This window comes from Gigantopelta aegis, chromosome 15, assembly GCF_016097555.1.
Source record: "Gigantopelta aegis isolate Gae_Host chromosome 15, Gae_host_genome, whole genome shotgun sequence".
Lineage (NCBI taxonomy): Eukaryota > Metazoa > Mollusca > Gastropoda > Neomphalida > Peltospiridae > Gigantopelta > Gigantopelta aegis.
In genome coordinates, this window is record NC_054713.1 from 6199859 (window position 1) to 6221462 (window position 21604).

The following is a 21604-nucleotide window of genomic DNA, read 5'->3' on the forward strand; positions in this document are numbered from 1 at the left end:
CATGCCTCGACTGGGATCCGAACCCAGTACCTACCAGCCTGTAGACCGATGGCCTGCCACGACGTCACCGAGGCCGGTCATTTTATATGGACTATGCCACAGACATGATACCACATACCATACATAGATTGCTAGGATGAATACTGAAGGGCTGTAATACTGAAGGGCTGTAATACTGCGCGTAAGTAACGTGGATCGTATATCGGTTTATTAAACAATTTTTATTACAAGCTAATAGATTCGTGATTTGTGGGGAGGGGCGTAGCTAAGTGGTAAAGCGCTCGCGTGATGCGCGGTCGGTCTGGAATCCTATTTCTCATTCCAACCAATGCACAAGAACCGGTAGTATGTGTTATCCTGTCTGTGGGGTGGTGTATATAGGAGACGGGATGTAGTCCAATGGTAAAGTGCTCGCTTGATGCACGATCAGTTTGGGATCGATCCCCGTCGGTGGGCCCATTGAGCTATTTATCTTGCCAGCCAGTACACCAAGACTGGTATATGAAAGGCCGTGGTATGTGCTATCCTGTCTGTGGGATGGAGCATACAAAATATCCCTTGCTACTAATGGACAAATGTAGCGGGTTTCTCTTCTCAGACTATATGTCAAATTTACCAAATGTTCGACATCCAACAGCCGATGATTAATAAATCAATGCGCTCTAGTGTGGTCATTAAACAAAACAAATTCTTTTTTGGTGTATATATATAACACAATTATATCACAATTCCAACTGCAGTTGTTTTATGCCTTCCCATTGAGTCGCTAGAACTCAGTTTGGGTGAGAGCCCCTGGCGGGGTGCCAACACACTTCCTTCACCATTGAGGCCGGTAACAGCATGATCGTTACGAATTTCTTAATTATTAAAAATATACCAAAGATAATAACTGTGACTCTAAGAAGTCTAGGGGCGAGACGTAGCTCAGTGGTAAAGCGCTCGCTTGATGCGCGGATGGTTTGGGATCGATCCCTGTCAGTGGGCCCATTGGGCTATTTCTCGCTCCAGCCAGTGCACCACGACTGGTATATCAAAGGCCGTGGTATGTGCTATCCTGTCTATGGGATGGTGCATATAAAAGACCCCTCGTAAAGAGTAGCCCATGAAGTGGCGACAGTGGGTTTCCTCTCTCAATATCTGTGTTATCCTTAACCATAATGTCCGACGCCATATAACCGTAAATAAAATGTGTTGAGTGCGTCGTTAAATAAAACATGTCCTTCATGTCCTAAGAAGTCTAAAACATATATAATTACACAGACACACACGCAAGCAAGCACTCACAGAGACAAAATAAATAAATGAATGAATGAATGAATAAATAAATAAATAAATAAATAAAAAAAAATAATAATAATAAAAAAAAAAAAATAATAATTAATAAAAATATATAATCAATAATAAAAAAAAAAAAAAAAAAAAAAAAAAAAAAAAAAAAATAATAATAATAATAATAAAAAACATTATACTGAATTTTATTTTTTTGGTATTACTATAGATTACGCCATGGCCGCTACAAAATATCTTACGTGTTACCTCAGCCCGAGTACTCGGACTGTTCGAGGCATGGGATTTTTAATCCAGATACCGACTCCAAACCCTGAGTGAGTGCTCCGCAAGGCTCAATGGGTACGTGTAAACCACTTGCACCGACCAGTGATCCATAACTGGTTCAACAAAGGCCATGGTTTGTGCTATCCTGCCTGTGGGAAGCGCAAATAAAAGATCCCTTGCTGCTAATCGGAAGAGTAGCCCATGTAGTGGCGACAGCGGGTTTCCTCTCAAAATCTGTGTGGTCCTTAACCATATGTCTGACGCCATATAACCGTAAATAAAATGTGTTGAGTGCGTCGTTAAATAAAACACTTCTTTCTTTCTGACTGTAAGAGAGCTAGACGGACATTTGGACATAAATACGCTCTCATTACAGTTAGAGACCAAGCTATGTATTTTTTTGGCAATTCCCGACAACCAAAAAGTTGGCAAAGATTTCCGCGCTAATACCACAACAATACTATGTTTGACGTTAAATACTTTTACATCGATCATTTTCGAGTTAATTGATTTTAAAAAATCCACATATTAATCACTAATACACACACTACAGAAAGAAACCCGACAGCACCCTCATTCAGCTAAGCTTCGGCAAACTCCGGACAGCAGAATTCTAAGTTCGCCGACCTACATGTATATCGTGACGTTGCGTCACATGATCGCCCACTCAGCCATTCCGTCTACTAGGCGGAATCGCCCAGTGGGCGATCACGTGATCTACGTCACGAAATAGGTCACCGAGCTTGCGACGGAGTGTCACGAAGCGTAGCTGAATGTGGGTGCTGTCGGATTTCTTTCTGTAGTATGTGTATTAGTGATTAATATGTGGATTGTTTTTAATCAGTTAACTCGAAAATGATCGATGTAAAGGTATTTGACGTCAAACATAGGATTGTTGTGGTATCAGAGCGAACATCTTTGCCAACTTTTTGGTTGTCGGGAATTGCCAAAAAAATACATAGCTTGGTCTGACTGTAATGAGAGCGTATTTATGTCCAAATGTCCGTCTAGCTCTCTTACAGTCAGAGTACTCGGGCTAGTGTTACCTCAAAACGTTTCTAATGAGTGGCGCGTCACAGAGCAGTTAGTTTCACGTCACGCATAATAATAAAAACAATTTTTTTTTTTTTTTTTTAATAACATTATGCATTTTAATAAAAAAAATTCTTCTTTATTACAGGAGAGCTGACGAAACCAGTGATACAAGCAAACAATTTACCAATAGTGGAATACACCCAAACCCGCTTCACGTGCAGTTCGAAATTTCAGCCTGTTCCCGTTAACATCAGTAGTGAAGAAATTACGTACACGTGGTTCCTTAACGGGGTCAAGGTTACACAGGGAGCAAAGCTGAATGTCTACAGTCCTAAACTCAACCGGAAACAGACTGGTACCGCGTTAACATGCTCCGCTTCCGACGTCCTGGGAAACAAGTCACCAATCAGCGCTGCTCTTAAATTTGATGTGCAATGTAAGCCACACTGACGTTCAGTGACTAATGCTAGGTTCAAACTACCAACAGCCAGCACAAAGTTGGCCAACTTTCTGCTCTCACGACTTCTGCGACCGTCCTGGTTCCCGTGCTTATAAAACTTCAAGTCCAGACTCAATCTCTAATGACTTCACACGCATACAATTTGTATGGCGTTGTCATGACATCAATGTCTCAGACTCTATTAGAGTCTCGAGTCTAAAGCTAATAGTTTTATAAACACCAGGTCAGGTGCTAGTCTCAGTACCTTTATAGGTTCTCTTCGTATAACCCATTAGTCTAAGTCGGGAGTTGGGGAAAATAACAACGCAAAAGTCGAGTTGGCTAACTTCGCCGTGGCAGTTGACAGTCTAAGCCTAGCATAACGTGTTATGTTTTTCCGTCTATCTCTCTGTCTGTCTGTCTGTCTGTCTACTGATCCTATAACTCTTTTTTTCTTGTTTGCAGACAAACCCGGAAAACCGGTGTTCAAGCCCGAAGCCGATGTTTACGTTCTGGGTAACAACTGCACCAACACTGTGGGTCCTATCGTCTGCTACAGCGACTGTAACCCACGGTGCTCTTACCGGTGGAAGCTGGACAACTCTCGGTTAAACGGTGCCACGTTTCCCTTGACGATTCTCGCACGTGCAACGCGTGACCAAACGCAGCTATTCTGCATTTCTTTTAACAGGCATGGAAATTTCACCCGCCATATTACCATACGCTGTGAGTACATGCAATTTAAAGTCGCATACCCTAGTTTGAACCCGTGAAAATATGTACTACGATTTTCATTTTGTTCTTGTTTAGGTTATATAAAGTAACATTTAAAGTCGCATACTCTAATTTCAACCCGTGAAAATAGACACTAAATATGTTTAATGTACAAACCTGTAACACTTTTGGGTAAAATTACAATATAATGAAACAAGAGTGTGTGGCGTTAAAACTGGGAAATACCCTTAAGCCATAAACTAGAACTCGTCTCCATAACCGTTACTTCTCAGGAGTATACATGTAAGTTTTTAAAAGTATGAAAAAATGCATTTCGCTGTACTAGATATACTAGGATGAACATAAACACTTCGGATGTACGGAAATGGGTTATCATATCCCATTAACGTTGGTAAAGAGCTTTATTAATACACAAAAGTTTGATATAAAAATATTATAAAATTAAAATAATCATTATTGCAGCTATGACCATTGACAAAGATGAATGGTTTTTATTACGTTTTTTTGTTAAACCTACGATATCCCATCTGCTAATTCCATCGCTGAATAATTTAGCAATTTTTAAAAATGCATTAATATACGCAATATTTTTATTCCTCAAATATACTATTGACGATACCGAAACACACGAGGGTAATAATCTCTTTAACTTAAAATCTCAAGCTTAACACAACGTGTTTTTGTAGACAATATATATATAGAGGTATTTCCAGAGTGTTTTTCGGTATCGTCATTATCATATATTAGGAATAAAAATTGTATTATGTGAGCCTTTATTACTAATATAAGATCTTGACGATAAATAAACACACGAGATTAATATTCTCTTTATCATATACATGTAATACCAAACGTGTTTTTGTAAACTATATACGCAACTTTAGGTCTCACTACACAAATGCCATCTGCCACTGAAATCCATGTTAAATTTCCCAACTTCAAATGAAGATTGCCAATAGAACGGGTTCTCGTTGACATTAACAACATACACCATTGAGATCATACATTATAATATAAGCATTTATTTTAACTCCAAAATTGAGAACATTTCTGTCTCAGATTTTTGCTATATGACCGCATCTGGCTGTAGTACCGGTCCGAACAGGTGGTTCCATTAACCGATTCACTCCGGCTGTCTCTTCCGCTATAAACCCATGTTCCAAAAGGTCAATACACAATATTATAAAATAACGTGCAAAATCCAGCCAAAAGGCTATGTCAAGGCTATGCATACATTTTTAATTATATACTCTTCCAAAAAGGTAGGGGACTTGAAATATTAATGTTAATATCAACTTTTAGACCGAACATACGTTTTGACCACAAACATCCTTGTAAAGAACGCCTGTTTTGTTTATGAATTTCACTTCTGACCCCAAACGTCCTTCAAAATCTTTGGTGGTCATAAAACCTACTATAATACTGAACTACCGGTTGTAATGTTTGCCCAATTAATTCACTATTATCATATAACCATTCTCCACAGCTAATATACCTTAAAGGGACACACCCTAGTTTCAACCCGTGCAAATTAACACTAAGTTTAGTTAATCTACAAACCTGTAACACATTTGGACAAAGTTGAGTGAAACATGAGTCTCTGACTTTGAAATGGTGAAATACCCTCTAAAAATAGACTAAAACTCGAGTCCATAACTGTTACTTCTCAGTCGCACGTGCGTTTTTAAAAATATGAGAAATGTATTTTGTGGTATTGAAACAACCAGGATGACCATGTACGGATATGTATAATCAAAACAATATAATCTAAGTAAAGTATGATTTCAGTTATCCAAAACGGCTCCAATAGTGAAAAATATGTCTTAGTATTTAAAAACTAGGGTATGTCCCTTTAAAGATTTGGCAGCTGTAAATTCTTATTAGAGTTCGCCTGCTTTTTTGAAGAGAATATTATAAATACATGTATATTTATCACAAACACAGAACTTGAAGAAGAAAAATAAACACAAGCTGTTACAAACTGTTGTATGTAATTTTGGATTAGGATTTGATTAGTCAAATTTTTGAATTATTTCAGTTGTACCGGAAGCACCACGAGATTTTTATTGCACTGAACGCACCGAGGATTCTGTACTGCTGGTTGGAAAATCCACCAATAAAAACGTACAAATTGAAGTATCAAAAGGAAAATTCTCAGATGTTTCAGACTCCTTCTCAGATGTTTCAGACTCCTTCTCAGATGTTTCAGACTCCTTCTCCAATGTGTTCTGCATTCATTCTGCACCTTGAGCACGAAGGAAACACCTTTAAAGCAAACGTCAGTGGTTTGACTGAAGGAACTAACTTCCTGTTCCGGGTCTTCGCGCAGAATCCGTCTGGACGCAGCGATCCTGCTGCAACAGTTTGTCAAACAAGGAGTGCGCCGTTGCAAAGTGGTCAGATGGGTAAGGATGTGGTTTGTAACGTTCATACTATGTCTCGTTCCAGACAGTGCTCCACAACTGGTATAACAAAGGCCGTGATATGTACCATCCTGTCTGTGGAATGGTGCATATAAAAGATCCCTTGATGCTAATCGAAAAGAGTAGCACATGAAGTGGCGACAGCGTGTTTCCTCTCTCATATCTGTATGGTCCTGAACCATAAGTCCGACGCCATATAGCCGTAAATAAAATGCGTTGCGTGGGCCCACCGACGGGGATCGACCCTAGACCGACCGCGCATCAAGCGAACACGACGAAGTTGACAAACTCGACTGTTACGTTTTAATGTCTCCAACTTACGAAGGGGGCTCTCCGATTAACGACTAGTCGGTCGTAGAAGTCGTATAAGACGAAAATCGAGTTGTTAGAGCGCTCAAACTAGCACATCGACAGTCGTAGAAGTCGTGAGATCAGAAAGTTGGCCAACTTTGCGTTGGCAGTTGGTAGCCTGAAACTAGCATAATAGATGATAAGAAAAATGAATACGGGGTGATATCGACTCGTGCCCTTCAAAGTGTTATTTTAAAATTAAAGTTTGTTTTGTTTAACAACATCATTACAGCACATTGATTTATTAATCATCGGCTATTCGAAGTCAAATATTTGGTAATTGTTGATACGTGAGATATGAATCTTCAGGACATAGTGCTTGAACCATAATTGGAAATAGTACGAAAACAATTGGCCAGTACTGCTTAAATTAGTAGTTAGAAAAACAGAGAAAAACTTGGGCAAACTATTTTTAAAAAACAAAAAACAAACCAAAATCAAAACAAAAAACAAACACGCCCACTAAATCTGGCCGAAGTGCACGTATTTTACACGAGCTGAAATGACCATAATGAAGTGTAAAAATGTTTGTTGCAATTTTTAAGATGTTATCGACTGACAGAAACTTTTAACGATTGTAATTACATTTCTGCATAAAATATTAGTGGCTGTATATTATACGTGTTTCTTATCGTTCTAATATTTGTACTAGGTTAAATTTAATTTTATTTCCTAAAATATTTTTTTTTTCGTGCGTACGAAATTATTTGAAGGCAAAATCTAGTTTGGGCTTTTTACAAACATTAAGACGACCAGAAACACATTGAATATATAGACTCTGATATTCTAAACCAGAAAATGTATTTAATATGTAAATTTAATCATAGAAATATTTTATTAGTCGGAAACATCTTACAATGCAGCAAACTCAAGAATGTCCCTTTAACAAGTTACACATGTTTGCAAACTACAGGCTCTCCCCTGTCAACGTCAGTGTAATAGTTGCCACTTGAAAGCTGTCTGCCATGAAATAATCACAGTCAAACAGCAAACTACTTGCGCGGATATATTTCCGGAAAAAATAACTGTGACTTGCGGCCGTCTCCAGATACATCCGGAAATTCAAGAGATCCTGTTAGATGAATAACAATTAAAAAAAAAAATGCTTTCTAATTATCTACTCTATTGAAAACCGTATGTATTTCTGGGAATAGAAATGAGCGATGAAATCAAAACATTTGTAACCAATATTGAACGGGATGTTATTAACAGTTAAATCATAACAATTATATATATATATATATATATATATATATATATATATATATATATATATATCGAGTTGATAAGATGTGATAATAATCCAGCTCAGATTTCAAGACATCACTTGCCGGATTCGTTTCGAGTTTGAGATAAAATAAATGTGTTAATTAGAAATCCCCAATTTTGTAGAAAGTAAAGTTTGTATTTTTAAATTTTGTCTTAAACAAATTTCAACCTCAGGTAAACTGTAGATGCATTGCAATTGTACATTAAATGGAATTAATTTACTGGGATAGTTTTAACATGGTATGTGCACATATATGGCGTGTGTGTGTCCCGTGATCGTGACTATGTAGATCTACAAAACAAAGCTGGCTATGACACAGCACAACTCGAAACGAATCCGGCAAGTGATGTTTTGAAATTTGAGCTGGATTATTATCACATCTTAAACCAGTGTCTTTCCACAACGTTAATTTTCAATCCAGACCCCGGCAACCTGATCTGAAAGTTGTTTATTAGGGTAGCCAGGATTGTTTATTGGGGCTGGAGTGGAGACAGAGGGCACTGCTTTTACACATTTTATGGGGTGACATGCATTATAAAGGCTGGTATTGTGAAAAAAGAGGTATATTCGAGAAGGCAAGGTCCTCTTGCGCCCAAATCCCTGGCTACCCGGATACGCCAGTGCATATATGTGCAATTTAAAGTATATCAATCAATAGATTTTGGTTTCAACACAGGTACCTTTAGTAGTATTACTTGCATATTTAAAATGTACTCAACAAAATGAATTAAGGGAAGTAGAATTGTGGTAATTATTTGCTAATGTCATATTATTTTAGTAAGTTATATATATATATATATATATATATATATATATATATATATATATATATATGGATGACACTCAGCAGCAGATGTGTTGTTTTGTTTGGGAGTCACGTGCCGTTAAAGATTCATTCCCAGTGGTAATGCCCCCCCCCCCCCCCGCCCCTGATGCGCGGACGATCTGGAATCGATCCTTTTCGGTAGGCCCATTGGGCTATTTCTCGTTCCAGCCAGTGCACCACGACTGATGTATCAAAGGCCGTAGTATGTGCTATCCTGTCTGTAGGGTGGTGCATATAAAAGATTCCTTACTAATATAAAAATGTAGCGGGTTTCCTCTCTAAGACTATAGATGTTTGACATCCAATAGCCGATGCTTAATAAATCAGTGTGCTCTAGAGGTGTCGTTAAACAAAATAAACAAACAAACCTTGTGTATGTGAATTTATAGTTTCAACATGGTAATATCTTGAATGGCTCCCCATAATCTTAGTTGGGGGGTAAATTAATTACTTCATATTTTTCACAGCGAGGTATGCAATCTGACCGGCCTCGGTGGCGTCGTGGCAGGCCATCGGTCTACAGGCTGGTAGGTACTGGGTTCGGATCCCAGTCGAGGCATGGCATTTTTAATCCAGATACCGACTCCAAACCCTGAGTGAGTGCTCCGCAAGGCTCAATGGGTAGGTGTAAACCACTTGCACCGATCAGTGATCCATAACTGGTTCAACAAAGGCCATGGTTTGTGCTATCCTGCCTGTGGGAAGCGCAACTAAAAGATCCCTTGCTGCCTGTCGTAAAAGAGTAGCCTATGTGGCGACAGCGGGTTTCCTCTAAAAAAATATGTGTGGTCCTTAACCATATGTCTGACGCCATATAACCGTAAATAAAATGTGTTGAGTGCGTCGTTAAATAAAACACTTCTTTCTGTATGCAATCTGATTAAAATTAGTTCTACTGGGTCTAGCCAGTAGATCTAACAGCATTGCCTGGACTCCCATGTCCAGGTGACATTTCATCTATAAATAACAATTTAAATATCGCCTTTTATAGCGTTATTCGGGAGCATACAAAGTCTAAAAATATCGGGCGAGACTATTTATGCAATAGGCGAACTTATTGGTCTATTTCAACATTGAAAAAAACAGGGGGAAAAGTGCGGTAATAAACTTTGGATTGTATACTAGTATAAACAGATTTTATGGCTATACCATCACGGTTTTTTGTTGTTGTCGTCTTGAAACGAATTTTATATAAAATTTTGTATTGCAATTAGTTTCCGGCATACTTCGTAATTCATCCGAATTATTTCGTATACCCTCGGCATAATCCCGAATGATTGCAAATTCTTCTCAAATCACTGGCATGATTTTGCAAGTAAGGTTTTGATTGGTCGAATGAAAGGTCAACTGGACATGAGCTCCACCGGGCTACTGTTAGATCCACATGTAATAGTGTAGCTAATTTTAATTAGTCCCCTACCGATCAAACTGACAAGGACTATAGATTTCATCTCCGTCCGTCTGTCTGTCTTTCCGTCCCACGTATAGTTTACGAGACTTTTTCGCAAGGCCTCAAGATAGTGAGGTGGAATTTTGTTTATATCTTTATAGGTTACTGTTACAGATGAAGGGCCGACACGTAGCCCTAGTGGTAAAAGCGCTTGCCTGGTTTGGGATCGATCCCTGTCAGTGGGTCCACTGGGCTATTTTTCGCTCCAGCCAGTGCATCACGACTGGTATGTCAAAGGCTGTGGTATGTGCTATCCTGTCTATGGGATGGTGCATATAAAAGATCCCTTGCTGCTAATTGAAAAGAGTAGCCCATGAAGTGGCGACAGCTGGTTTTCTCTCTCAATATCTGTGTAGTCCTTAACCATATGCCTGATGCAATATAACCGTAAATAAAATGTGTTGAGTGCGTCGTTACATTACATTTCCTTCCTTCCTTCCTAAGTGTGACTTTCATGGCGAGTTATGGCGCTTGAACTAAGAAGATCGAAACTTTGTTTACCAGACAATTGTTTCGCAAAGCCTCAAGATACTGTGTTAGGCCCGGCAGGGGACTATGTGTTTAATATCCATCCGTCTGTCTGTCTGTCCGTCTATCTGACTGTCTGTCTGTCCCACATATAGTTTCCCCGATTTTTATGCTATTGAGCTGCAATCTTGCGTATAGTTTTATCATATTCGGATACAGGGCCTAATTCACTAAACTCGCAACTTTGCGATCTCGCAGTGCAGTGCTAAAAGACTTGCAAAGAGGATGCTTTGTTGTTTAGCAGAGCCTAAGATACCTTTGTGAATTAGGCCCCAGGTTTAACCGTCATTACGGTTTACCTATTTTTCACAGAGTTGTGGCCCTTGAACTTAGGAGATATGAAAATAATTTGTCCAGACATGTTTTTTAAATTTATTATTATTAATTTATTTTTGATTTTTTTGCAATCCTTGAAGATACTGAGATGAAACTATTTATAAAATTATAGCTTTATCATATGTTACTAGAAATCAAGTTTAACTTTCATGGCGATTTAATCATTTTTCACAGTTAGCGGCTCTTGGATTTAGGAGATATGAAAATGTGTTGGGTACTCTCAGAATATTTCTTATTTTCACAGCTAACCGGCCTCGGTGGCGTCGTGGTTAGGCCATCGGTCTACAGGCTGGTAGGTACTGGGTTCAGATCCCAGTCGAGGCATGGGATTTTTAATCCAGATACCGACTCCAAACCCTGAGTGAGTGCTCCACAAGGCTCAATGGGTAGGTGTAAACCACTTGCACCGACCAGTGATCCATAACTGGTTGAACAAAGGCCATGGTTTGTACTATCCTGTCTGTGGGAAGCGCAAATAAAAGATCCCTTGCTGCCTGTCGTAAAAGAGTAGCCTATGTGGCGACAGCGGGTTTCCTCTAAAAAATAGTGTTAGAATGACCATATGTATGACGTCAAATAGCCGATGATAAGATAAAAAATCAATGTGCTCTAGTGGCGTCGTTAAATAAAACAAACTTTACTTTATTTTCACAGCTGGTTCCTCTGGTCTGAGTTTCCCTGTGGGTATCGCTGTCGGTGTATCGATTATCGTCCTGCTCATCATCATTGCTCTGCTGATAGCAGCTCTCTACTTCAAGACATCTGTCGCAGGCAAGAGAAAAGGTCAGGGCTGTTCCATATTTGATATTAATAGCAGTAGTAGTGGTGGTAGTAGTAGTATTAGTGGTGGTAGTGGTAGTAGTAGTAGTGGTGGTGGTAGTGGTAGTAGTAGTGGTAGTAGTGGTAGTAGTAGTAGAGGTAGTAATGGTAGTGGTAGTAGTGGTGGTAGTAGTGGTAGTAGTAGTAGGAGTCGTAGTATTAGTAGTAATAGTAGTAGTAGTATAAGCAGTAGCAGTAGAAATAGTAGAAACAATAGTAGTAGTAGTAGTAGTAGTAATAGGAGTAGCAGAAGTAGTAGTAGTTGGAGTAGTAGGAGTGGTAGTATCAGTAGTAGTAGTAGTGGTAGTAGTGGTAGTAGTAATAGGAGTCGTAGTATTAGTAGTAATAGTAGTAGTAGTATAAGTAGTAGCAATAGCAGTAGTAGTAATAGTAGTAGTAGTAGTAGTAGTAGTAGTAGTAGTAGTAGTAGTAGTAGTAGTATAAGTAGTAGCAATAGCAGTAGTAGTAATAGGAGTAGTAGGAGGAGGAGGAGGAAGAGTAGTAGTAGGAGGAGTAATAGGAGTAGTAGTAGTAGTAGTAGTAGTAGTAGTAGTAGTAGTAGTAGGAGGAGGAGGAGGAGGAGGAGGAGGAGGAGTAGTAGTAGTAGTAGTAGTAGTAGTAGTAGTAGTAGTAGTAGTAGTAGTAGTAGTAGTAGTAGTAGTAGTAGTAGTAGTAGTAGTAGTAGTAGTAGCAGCAGCAGTAGTAATAGGAGTAGTAGTAGTAGTAGTAGCAGCAGTAGTAGTAGTAGTAGTAGGAGTAGTAGTAGGAGTAGTAGTAGGAGTAGTAGTAGCAGTAGGAGTAGCAGTAGCAGTAGCAGTAGCAGTAGGAGTAGCAGTAGCAGTAGCAGTAGGAGTAGCAGTAGCAGTAGCAGTAGCAGTAGTAGTAGTAGTAGTAGTAGGAGTAGCAGTAGCAGTAGCAGTAGCAGTAGCAGTAGCAGTAGCAGTAGCAGTAGCAGTAGCAGTAGTAGTAGTAGTAGGAGTAGTAGTAGCAGTAGGAGTAGCAGTAGCAGTAGCAGTAGTAGTAGTAGTAGTAGTAGCAGTAGCAGTAGTAGTAGCAGTAGGAGTAGGAGTAGTAGTAGTAGTAGAAGTAGGAGTAGCAGTAGGAGTAGCAGTAGTAGTAGCAGTAGTAGGAGTAGTAGTAGAAGTAGTAGTAGTAGTAGTAGTAGTAGTAGAAGTAGTAGTAGTAGTAGCAGTAGCAGTAGGAGTAGTAGTAGTAGTAGTAGTAGTAGTAGTAGTAGAAGTAGTAGTAGTAGTAGTAGTAGGAGTAGTAGTAGGAGTAGGAGTAGTAGTAGTAGTAGTAGTAGTAGTAGTAGTAGAAGTAGAAGTAGTAATAGTATTAGTAGAAGCAGTAGTAGTAGTAGTAGTAATATTAGTTGTAGTAGTAGTAGAAGCATCATTATTATTATTATTAGTAGTAGTAGTGGTGGTGGTGGTGATGGCAGTGGTGGTAGTAGTAGTAGTAGTAGTAGTAGTAGTAGTAGTAGTAGTAGTACACTTCATTTTCGTACTCGTTAATTGCATTAGTCACATAAATATGGTGTCATATATATTAGTTCTCCACTGGTCCAACCACAGGGCGATAGGGTTGTATCTTTCTGCATAGTGTGGTTTTCCTGACATGTTTTTCCTCAGTGCCCCAACATACTTCATCATTTGACTTTCATGGAGATTTACCCACTTTTAACAAACTTGTAGCCCTTTAACTTAGAGATATAAAAATGTGTTGTACGGAAAATCTTCACATGTGTTGCTTCAGCAGTACTCCCACATTCATATACGTACCTTTGTTTGACACCCAATAGTCGATACTTTTGGTGCTGATGGGTCGATATTCATTCATTCGTTAATTCGTTCATTCATTCATTCATTCAGGACTGGACGTAGCCCAGTGGTAAAGCACTCGCCTGATGCACGGTCGGTTTGAGATCGATCCCTGTAGGTGGGCCCATTGGACTATTTTTCGTTCTAGCCAGTGCACCACAACTGGTATATTAAATGATGTGGTATGTGCTATCCTGTCTGTGTTGTGGTGCACATAAAAGATCCCTTGCTGCTAATAGAAAAAACGTACCAAGTTTTTTCTCTAAGACTATATGTCAAAATTACCAAATGTTTGGCATCCAGTAGCCGATGATTATTAAATCAATGTGCTCTAGTGGTGTCGTTAAATAAATAAAACTTTATAACTTTCATTCATCCATCCATCCGTCCATCCACCCCCATTCATCCATCCATTCGTCCGTCCTTCCATCCGCCTGTCCGGCCGTCCATCTATCCGTCCGTCCGTCCGTCTATCCATCCATCCATCCATCCATTCATTCATTCATTCATTCATCCATTCCCAGAATGCTTGTTTGTAGATGATCGCCTGTAAACACCGACAATGCATGCCATTACACTAACTATTATGTTTTATTTATATTTTACAGCTGAAGGTTTAAAAGCACTCTTTTTCCAGTCTGCAAACAAAAGGTGTGCACAATTCTCTTCTATTGTTTTCTCGGGTCATGTCCAAACAAAATTATAACCAATAATTTCATTTAGTAACCACACATTGGAAATCGGAAATCGTTCGAAAGTGACCGACAAGGATAGGCGGGTAATGCACGGGCGAATCCAGGAGATATTCCAGGGAGGGGACCAAGATCACCAGGAGACTTGGATCAAATCCTGAAAAAGGAACTTGAAAAAAAAAAAAAAAGTCTTTGGTATTCATGAAATGAAAATTGTTAATAAATTGTTAAAAAAGAGGGATACTTGAATTTTTATTTAGGGGAACAGGCACGCATTGATACCCTCCCTTCGATATGCCCTTGTAATGTAAGAATTATTGCAATCAATCATACTTATTTGAGAGTGATGAACCGATTGCGGTGTCTAAAGATGTGCAACATTATTTTGTTTTACTATTTTACTCAGATCTCTCGAGAAAAAACAACATTGTTTATGCCCAATGACAATGCATTACAAATGCGATATTTTTTAGGTAATTATGAAAAACAAAATTGGGTACGATAATTTAATTGTTTTGTTTGACAGTAATCCAATTATGACATTTGCAATTATGGTCATATACCTTTAAATCTTAGTTCGTTTAATTATTTATTTGTTATTATTATTATTGTTTTATATCATTAGTAGCAGTGAGAGGAAGGGGCCCGAAGGGATTGAAACCCAGGACAGTGTAACACCAGGTACAGTATTGGTAATACTAGTAATAGTAATAGTAATAGTAGTAATAGTAATAGCAACAGCAGTAGTAGTAGCAGCAGCCATAGTAGTAGTAGTAGTAGTAGTAATAATAGTAGTAATAATAGTAGTAATAGTAATAGCAGTAATAGTAATATTAATGGTAATAGTAGTAATGGTAATAGTAGTAGTAATAATAATAGTAGTAATAGTAATAAAGATAAAGATAGTAATGGTAATAGTAAATGTTTGTGCCCCCCCCCCCCCCCCCCCCCCCCCCCCCACTGTCCCGTTTCCTTTCCCTCCTTTGAATAGCACCTTATTTATCTGGCAACTCTTCTAATATTTTAACTTCGTTTTACTGCCCACATCCACATTGCATTCCAGGTGTGGGGGTAGGGAGTCAATTCCCAGCAATCGATGTTGGGATATAATAGGAGTATACCAAAAAAGATATTAAAAAACAAACCGAAACAAACTAACAAAACCCCACAAAACATACAAAAAAACCTCAACAACGCCAGAAACAATTTTAATCCGCATCATTGTTAAAAGGCTTCTGTTATTTGAAATGTTGTTTTTTCTGTTTCTGTTATAGGCACGCAGTACGAAACACTGGGACCAACTCAGCCGCAAACTCCGGTAACTTACGAGAAACTCCAGCTTTATGAGAACCAAGACTTTCAGAAAAAAAGTGGAAAGAAACCAGTTAATCAAGGCATGTTTCAAAACCAGGGCGGGACGTAGCAGTGGTAAATCGCTCGCTTCATGCGCAGTCGGTCTAGGATCGATCCCCGTGGCTATTTCTCGTCCCAGGGAGTGCACTACGACGACTGGTAAATCAAAGGCCAGGGTATGTGCTATTCTGTCTGTGGAATAGTACATGTGAAAGATCCCTTGATACTAATGGAAAAATGTAGCGGGTTTCCTCTCTAAAACTAAATGTCAAAATTACCAAATGGCTGACATCCAATAGCTTTATTCGTTCATTTGTTCATTCATTCAGTCAGTCAGTCAATAACTCAGTCTCTCACTCACTCACTCACTCACTCACTCGCTTAATATCTTCCCAACGACTTGATAACCTCAAACATGTTTTCATTAGTAGTTAGGGATTGTTTATATGCACCATCCTACGGAGATCGATCCCAGACCGACCACGCATCAAGCTAGCATTTTAGCTTCGGGCTACGTCCCGCCCTATACCACAAAGTAACCAAAGTTAGTCATAGTTGTGCCCCTTTAAAGGATCGCACCTGAGTTGGTAGCAAATAAAATATGTTTTTACATTGTTAAAGGTATACTGTCACAGATTTAAGGACCTTATTTTTCAAAATGTTTATAATAAATGATAATTACATTAATGTTTGGAAACCAAATCTAGCTATCACATCACCATAACTGAACCATAATGGAGTAAAATCCATGTTAACCCTCTTGGCAATATTAGTTTTTGAATTATGGACCATTGCCACAATTCGATTCTTTTTACAAAATATCATTAGTAAGTGGAGTATGGTGGTTACATAGATGGTTGAATAAAGTACATTTAGGGACAAATGAAATATATTTGTTTAGGTAATACTTTGTTAGGCCATTTAATAGGTCAGTGGTCTGTGACAATATGGCTTTACGGTTAGAATTTAGTATATAACAAATGCATTTCTGGACATTGTAATATTTTCTAGTGTCTCAATATCGATTTTATTATTTTTATTAACAGTGAAACATAATTTGAAATCGTTATTCATATGTAAAGCATGTTAAGACGTTGGAACGGGAAAACACCAGTCAAAATAGACTAGAACGTCTCTCCATAACTGTTATTTGTCAGATGTACGTGCGTATTTAAACATATGAAAAATACATTTCGTATATTTTGCCATATGTAATATTTATTATTAAAAAAAAAAAAATTGTGAGACAGTGAGCTCAGGGCACCCCAACCCTGACACTGCCATTTTATATTCTGGGGACAATAAAAAAAATGCATTTCTTGGTATTAGAAATATCAGGATGACCAAAAAGAAACATCGAAGATAGGCCTGCAGAAAAGAGTAATTTAAACCTATAAGTAATGTCTAGTTACAATTATCAAAAACGTCTCTAAAATCACCAACGTTTTATTTTGTTTTTAATGCGACGTATTGTTTATAAAATAGGGTCTGTGACCAACGTTTTCTAGTATGACCCGAAAAACGTCGAATGTACAGAAATGGGTAATCTAACAAATAAAGTTTGTTTTTGTTTAACGATACCACTGGAGCGCATTGATTAATTAATCATCGGCTATTGGATGTCAAACATTTGGTGATTCTGACTCGTAGTCATCAGAGGAAACCCGACTGAGCTAAATCCTGCTCCTGGGAAATCTAACAAATAAAATCTTAAGTAATATCTAATTTCAATGATCAAAAACAGACTCTAAAAGCTAAATAATATGCGCCGTAGTGTTTAAAAGCTAGGGTCCGCAACTTTAACGTTTTCTGTGTTCTTCGTTTCAGATAACATATACGTCAACGACGTCGACCTGAATGCAATGCCCTAGAGACACCGTCAGTCGAGGGAGACAAAAACTACCACTGGCCCACCATACAGTATACATTACGAAATACCTTCTTTAATGCTAGGGTCAGACTACCAACTGCCAGCAGAAAGTTGGCCAATTTGCTAATCTGAGCGCTCTTACAAATCGATTCTCGTCTATTCACCCATTAGTTGTTAATCTACGCGCATCCGTCGTCTCATGGACTTACCCTCCTCAGTGATGTACCAGAAGTATAGGGAAATACGTTTCTTTTACCCTGGAATAATACGTTTGTGGTCAGTTAACATAAAACTTGTTTACAATCTGTATCGCACGAAAAGGCTTTCTTCCGAACTTTCCCTCTTCAGTTATTATATAGAAGTATTGGGATGTACGTCTTTATTCCCCAGTAGACCACGTTTTAAGTCAGTTAACGTCACTAGGGTGATATGTGCAGATCATAATCTAGATGAAAACCGTGCCTAGCACGGGGCAGTTTAGATGGGTTATGGTGGCCTTGCACTGTAGATCATTAGCCGATCATTAGTCATGTATATAGCCACTTCTATGTTAAGTGACAAACATGGCGACATACAGTGCAGTTGTATTTATCAGGGATGTGAGAGGAGCTGGAACAAAAAAGGTTACTGCGGCAGGGGTCCAGGGGCCGCTCAAGGGCCCCTGAAGGAAACATGTTGTTTGCAACCCTTAGAACTGCCAACGATTGCATTCAATGCTAACAAATCTAAACAGGTTATATATAGAATATGAGGCAGACATCATAAACTTGAAACCGTGAAAACATGCAAATGAACCTTGTGTGGTCAGCAGTATTGAACATCATGTTTTGTTTGTTTTAGACGAAATGGAAAAACGCATTTAAGCGTTTCCGCGTAGCTCTCACATCCCTGATTTATGGAACCTATCTTTGTACGGTAGTCGACTGGATCTGAGTTCAAAAGGATCCTCGCCAATTCGATTGTATATATTACTATCTCTTCCTCCGGTTGATTGTTATCGAAATACATTTATATATGAACATATGATAAATATTCATTACTATTACGTAAAAGGATTTATTACCTACGAGGTACAGCATAACGAGGGTCATATTTATCGTACGATTTCCCTCGTATGTCATAACTAAATCGTATGTCCTCTTGACATTGTCGTTTAACGATTGGCTGTTGTAAGAGTACATTTCTTTCTGATTGGCTGACAGGACATTTCACAAATACTACTTTCTTCATTAATACATTTTTATTTCGAGTGTAAGCTGATCACATGCCGTAATGACAAATAAGTGTTTTTAATTAATTTAATAAAACATTAATTGATTATTTATGATAACTTGTATTATATTACGATGTAGTTGTGACACATCAAGCACTTAATTATGAATATAACGTTCACAACTGTTAGAAATCTATAGGCTACTAAGGTCGACGAGTCACTTTTCGCACCCTTGTTTTGGCTTTGTACATAATAAATGTAGCATATCTTACCGTAATTTCACTTGAAAGCCATATTTAGTAAAAGGTACAATGTTTTAATCACAAGATTTTCTTCAAACACATTCAGGTGCGTTAATAATGTTAAAAAAAAAAATTCAATAGCAAATTTGCACTGGAATTTTTCCAGCATTCTTAAAACGGAAACGTCATGTACCCAATTTATAGTTATTGTAAGGAGATGCAAAGTGACGTCATTGGAATACTGACGTCATTCAAATTCAAAACTAATTATTTCAATTACTGTGTATTTGTTTGCTTTTTAGTATACACATGTAATGCTTTACAATTTACAGCTGTTGATACATGTGTACTCTTTACTTATGGGCGTATAAATATCACGTAACTTTAGAACAGGTTGTTATTTGGTTTTCAAGACATCAATGAACAAACATTACTCCGCCGTTAAGGAAACGTTAGTTTGTAAACAATGACTGGAATGTTCATTCAGCAAGACAGTTCTACGGTAATAAACAGAATATTACATTCGTGTCCATGGCAGACGATATTTACGACACTCGTGCCTAAATTATCACATGATAAACATCGTCCGTCATAGACACTCATATAATATCCTCTATGTATGTAATGTTCGCCATTAATATGCTATTGCATGTATATAGGATAGGACCCAGACAGTTGGCACACCTATGCCCAATCGTTTTGTTGATTATGCAATAAAACACGTTTTCACGCAACGTGTAATCGATTTTCTTTCTTGCTAGTGGCCTTAGCCCATCATGTCAGTGAAGCTGTATCCTAACCGGACGCAAGCGAATTTTTTTTTTTTAGAAACCATTGATTTCAATCGCCGTATCCTAACCGCACGCTTACGGCGCGACAAATAATTATGTCGCGTCGCACGCGTGCAGTTAGGATGCGGCAATTGAAAGCAATGATTTCTAACATAATCGCTCGCGGCCGGTTTGGATACAGCTTAACGGGGCTTTATCCCAAAGTTATTGTGATCAAATTTCTTCATAACCACTATCATAATGCGTCCTAAAATAAATGTGTATTCACATAAAAGAAAGAAAGAAAGAAATGTTTTATTTAACGACGCACTCAACACATTTTATTCACGGTTATATGGCGTCAGACATATGGTTAAGGACCACACCGATTTTGAGAGGAAACCCGCTGTCGCCACTACATGGGCTACTCTTTCCGATTAGCAGCAAGAGATCTTTTATTTGCGCTTCCCACAGGCAGGATAGCACAAACCATGGTCTTTGTTGAACCAGTTATGGATCACTGGTCGGTGCAAGTGGTTTACACCTACCCATTGAGCCTTGCGGAGCACTCACTCAGGGTTTGGAGTCAGTATCTGGATTAAAAATCCATGCCTCGACTGGGATCCGAACCCAGTACCTACCAGCCTGTAGACCGATGGCCTACGTGTATTCACACAATGCAAATTCAATTCTGGATGGATCGTACCACTTGGTACATGTGTGTCCTACATGGCCAGCTGACCTTCAAAATAACCCAAGAAAGTTTTACCTCATATTACATATATATTTGAGTTATTTTGAAAAATATTTTATTATCTACAAAAGAAAGAAATGTTTTATTTAACGACGCACTCAACACATTTTATTCACGGTTATATGGCGTCAGACATATGGTTAAGGACCACCCCGATTTTGAGAGGAAACCCGCTGTCGCCACTACATGGGCTACTCTTTCCGATTAGCAGCAAGGGATCTTTTATTTGCGCTTCCCACAGGCAGGATAGCACAAACCATGGCCTTTGTTGAACCAGTTATGGATCACTGGTCGGTGCAAGTGGTTTACACCTACCCATTGATCCTTGCGGAGCACTCACTCAGGGTTTGGAGTCGGTATCTGGATTAAAAATCCCATGCCTCGACTGGGATCCGAATCCAGTACCTACCAGCCTGTAGACCGATGGCCTAACCACGATGCCACCGAAGCCGGTCACCACAAGAAAGTACAGCGTTTAAATGTGTTTAAAATAGAATCGCTATTTGGTAAGTGTGTATAAATGTAAAATGTGCTCGGATCTCATACTACCTAATGACGACTGCCAATATTTGCTACATATGTCGAGTGGATATTCGAATAAGGTAGGTGTTTGACTGTTTGTTTATCGGGACCTCTGACAGGCATGGATCCCGGGTTTTGTGCAATGTGCTCCAGTGGTGTTGTTAAACAAAACAAACCAACCTTAAGACTGTTCAGGAAATGTTCTCGATTTTATATCGATTCAGTTTATTGCATAAAAACAGCCACCAAGTGTCGGCAAACTTGGATCCAAGGGGAAGGTGATGGGGTGCATACAAACCTGCCCAACCCAAACTCCACTCCCACCCTACCCCCGGAATTCGAAGTGCCCTCAAAATCCGGTGTCCTGTAGCTTAGTGACATATTTGGATGGTATGGTCCTGATAAAAACACCAAAATGTTGTTTGATGCTTCTATAGGTCATTGTGACGGCACATGCTCTTATCTTTTCGCCTGTGACGATGCTAATTGTTTTAGAGGGCCGTGTACAGCTTGGTTATGTAATACCCCCCCCCCCCCCCCCCAGCGCGCGACGTGGTAGAGCTACGTCCCAATATGCACTTAGACCAGGTGTGGAGGCCATG

General features: G+C 38.8%; 1 protein-coding gene across 3 annotated transcripts in view; it reads left to right on the top strand.

Moving 5' to 3' along the window:
• Positions 1-18645, top strand: part of LOC121390550 — a 23817-nt gene extending 5172 nt beyond the window's left edge. The window contains exons 1-9 of one of the 3 annotated variants that reach the window (XM_041522388.1): positions 2305-2356; positions 2735-3025; positions 3494-3754; positions 5802-6168; positions 11602-11730; positions 14195-14237; positions 14904-14959; positions 15553-15672; positions 17459-18645. In XM_041522388.1, the coding sequence (XP_041378322.1) occupies positions 3722-3754; positions 5802-6168; positions 11602-11730; positions 14195-14237; positions 14904-14959; positions 15553-15672; positions 17459-17502 (792 nt within the window). In that variant the 5' untranslated portion in view covers positions 2305-2356; positions 2735-3025; positions 3494-3721 and the 3' untranslated portion in view covers positions 17503-18645. Of the gene's footprint in view, positions 1-2304; positions 2357-2734; positions 3026-3493; positions 3755-5801; positions 6169-11601; positions 11731-14194; positions 14238-14903; positions 14960-15552; positions 15673-17458 lie in introns of those variants that run through there. The other 2 variants (XM_041522386.1, XM_041522389.1) reach the window with 2 other exon arrangements.
• Positions 18646-21604: the final 2959 nt, after the last annotated feature.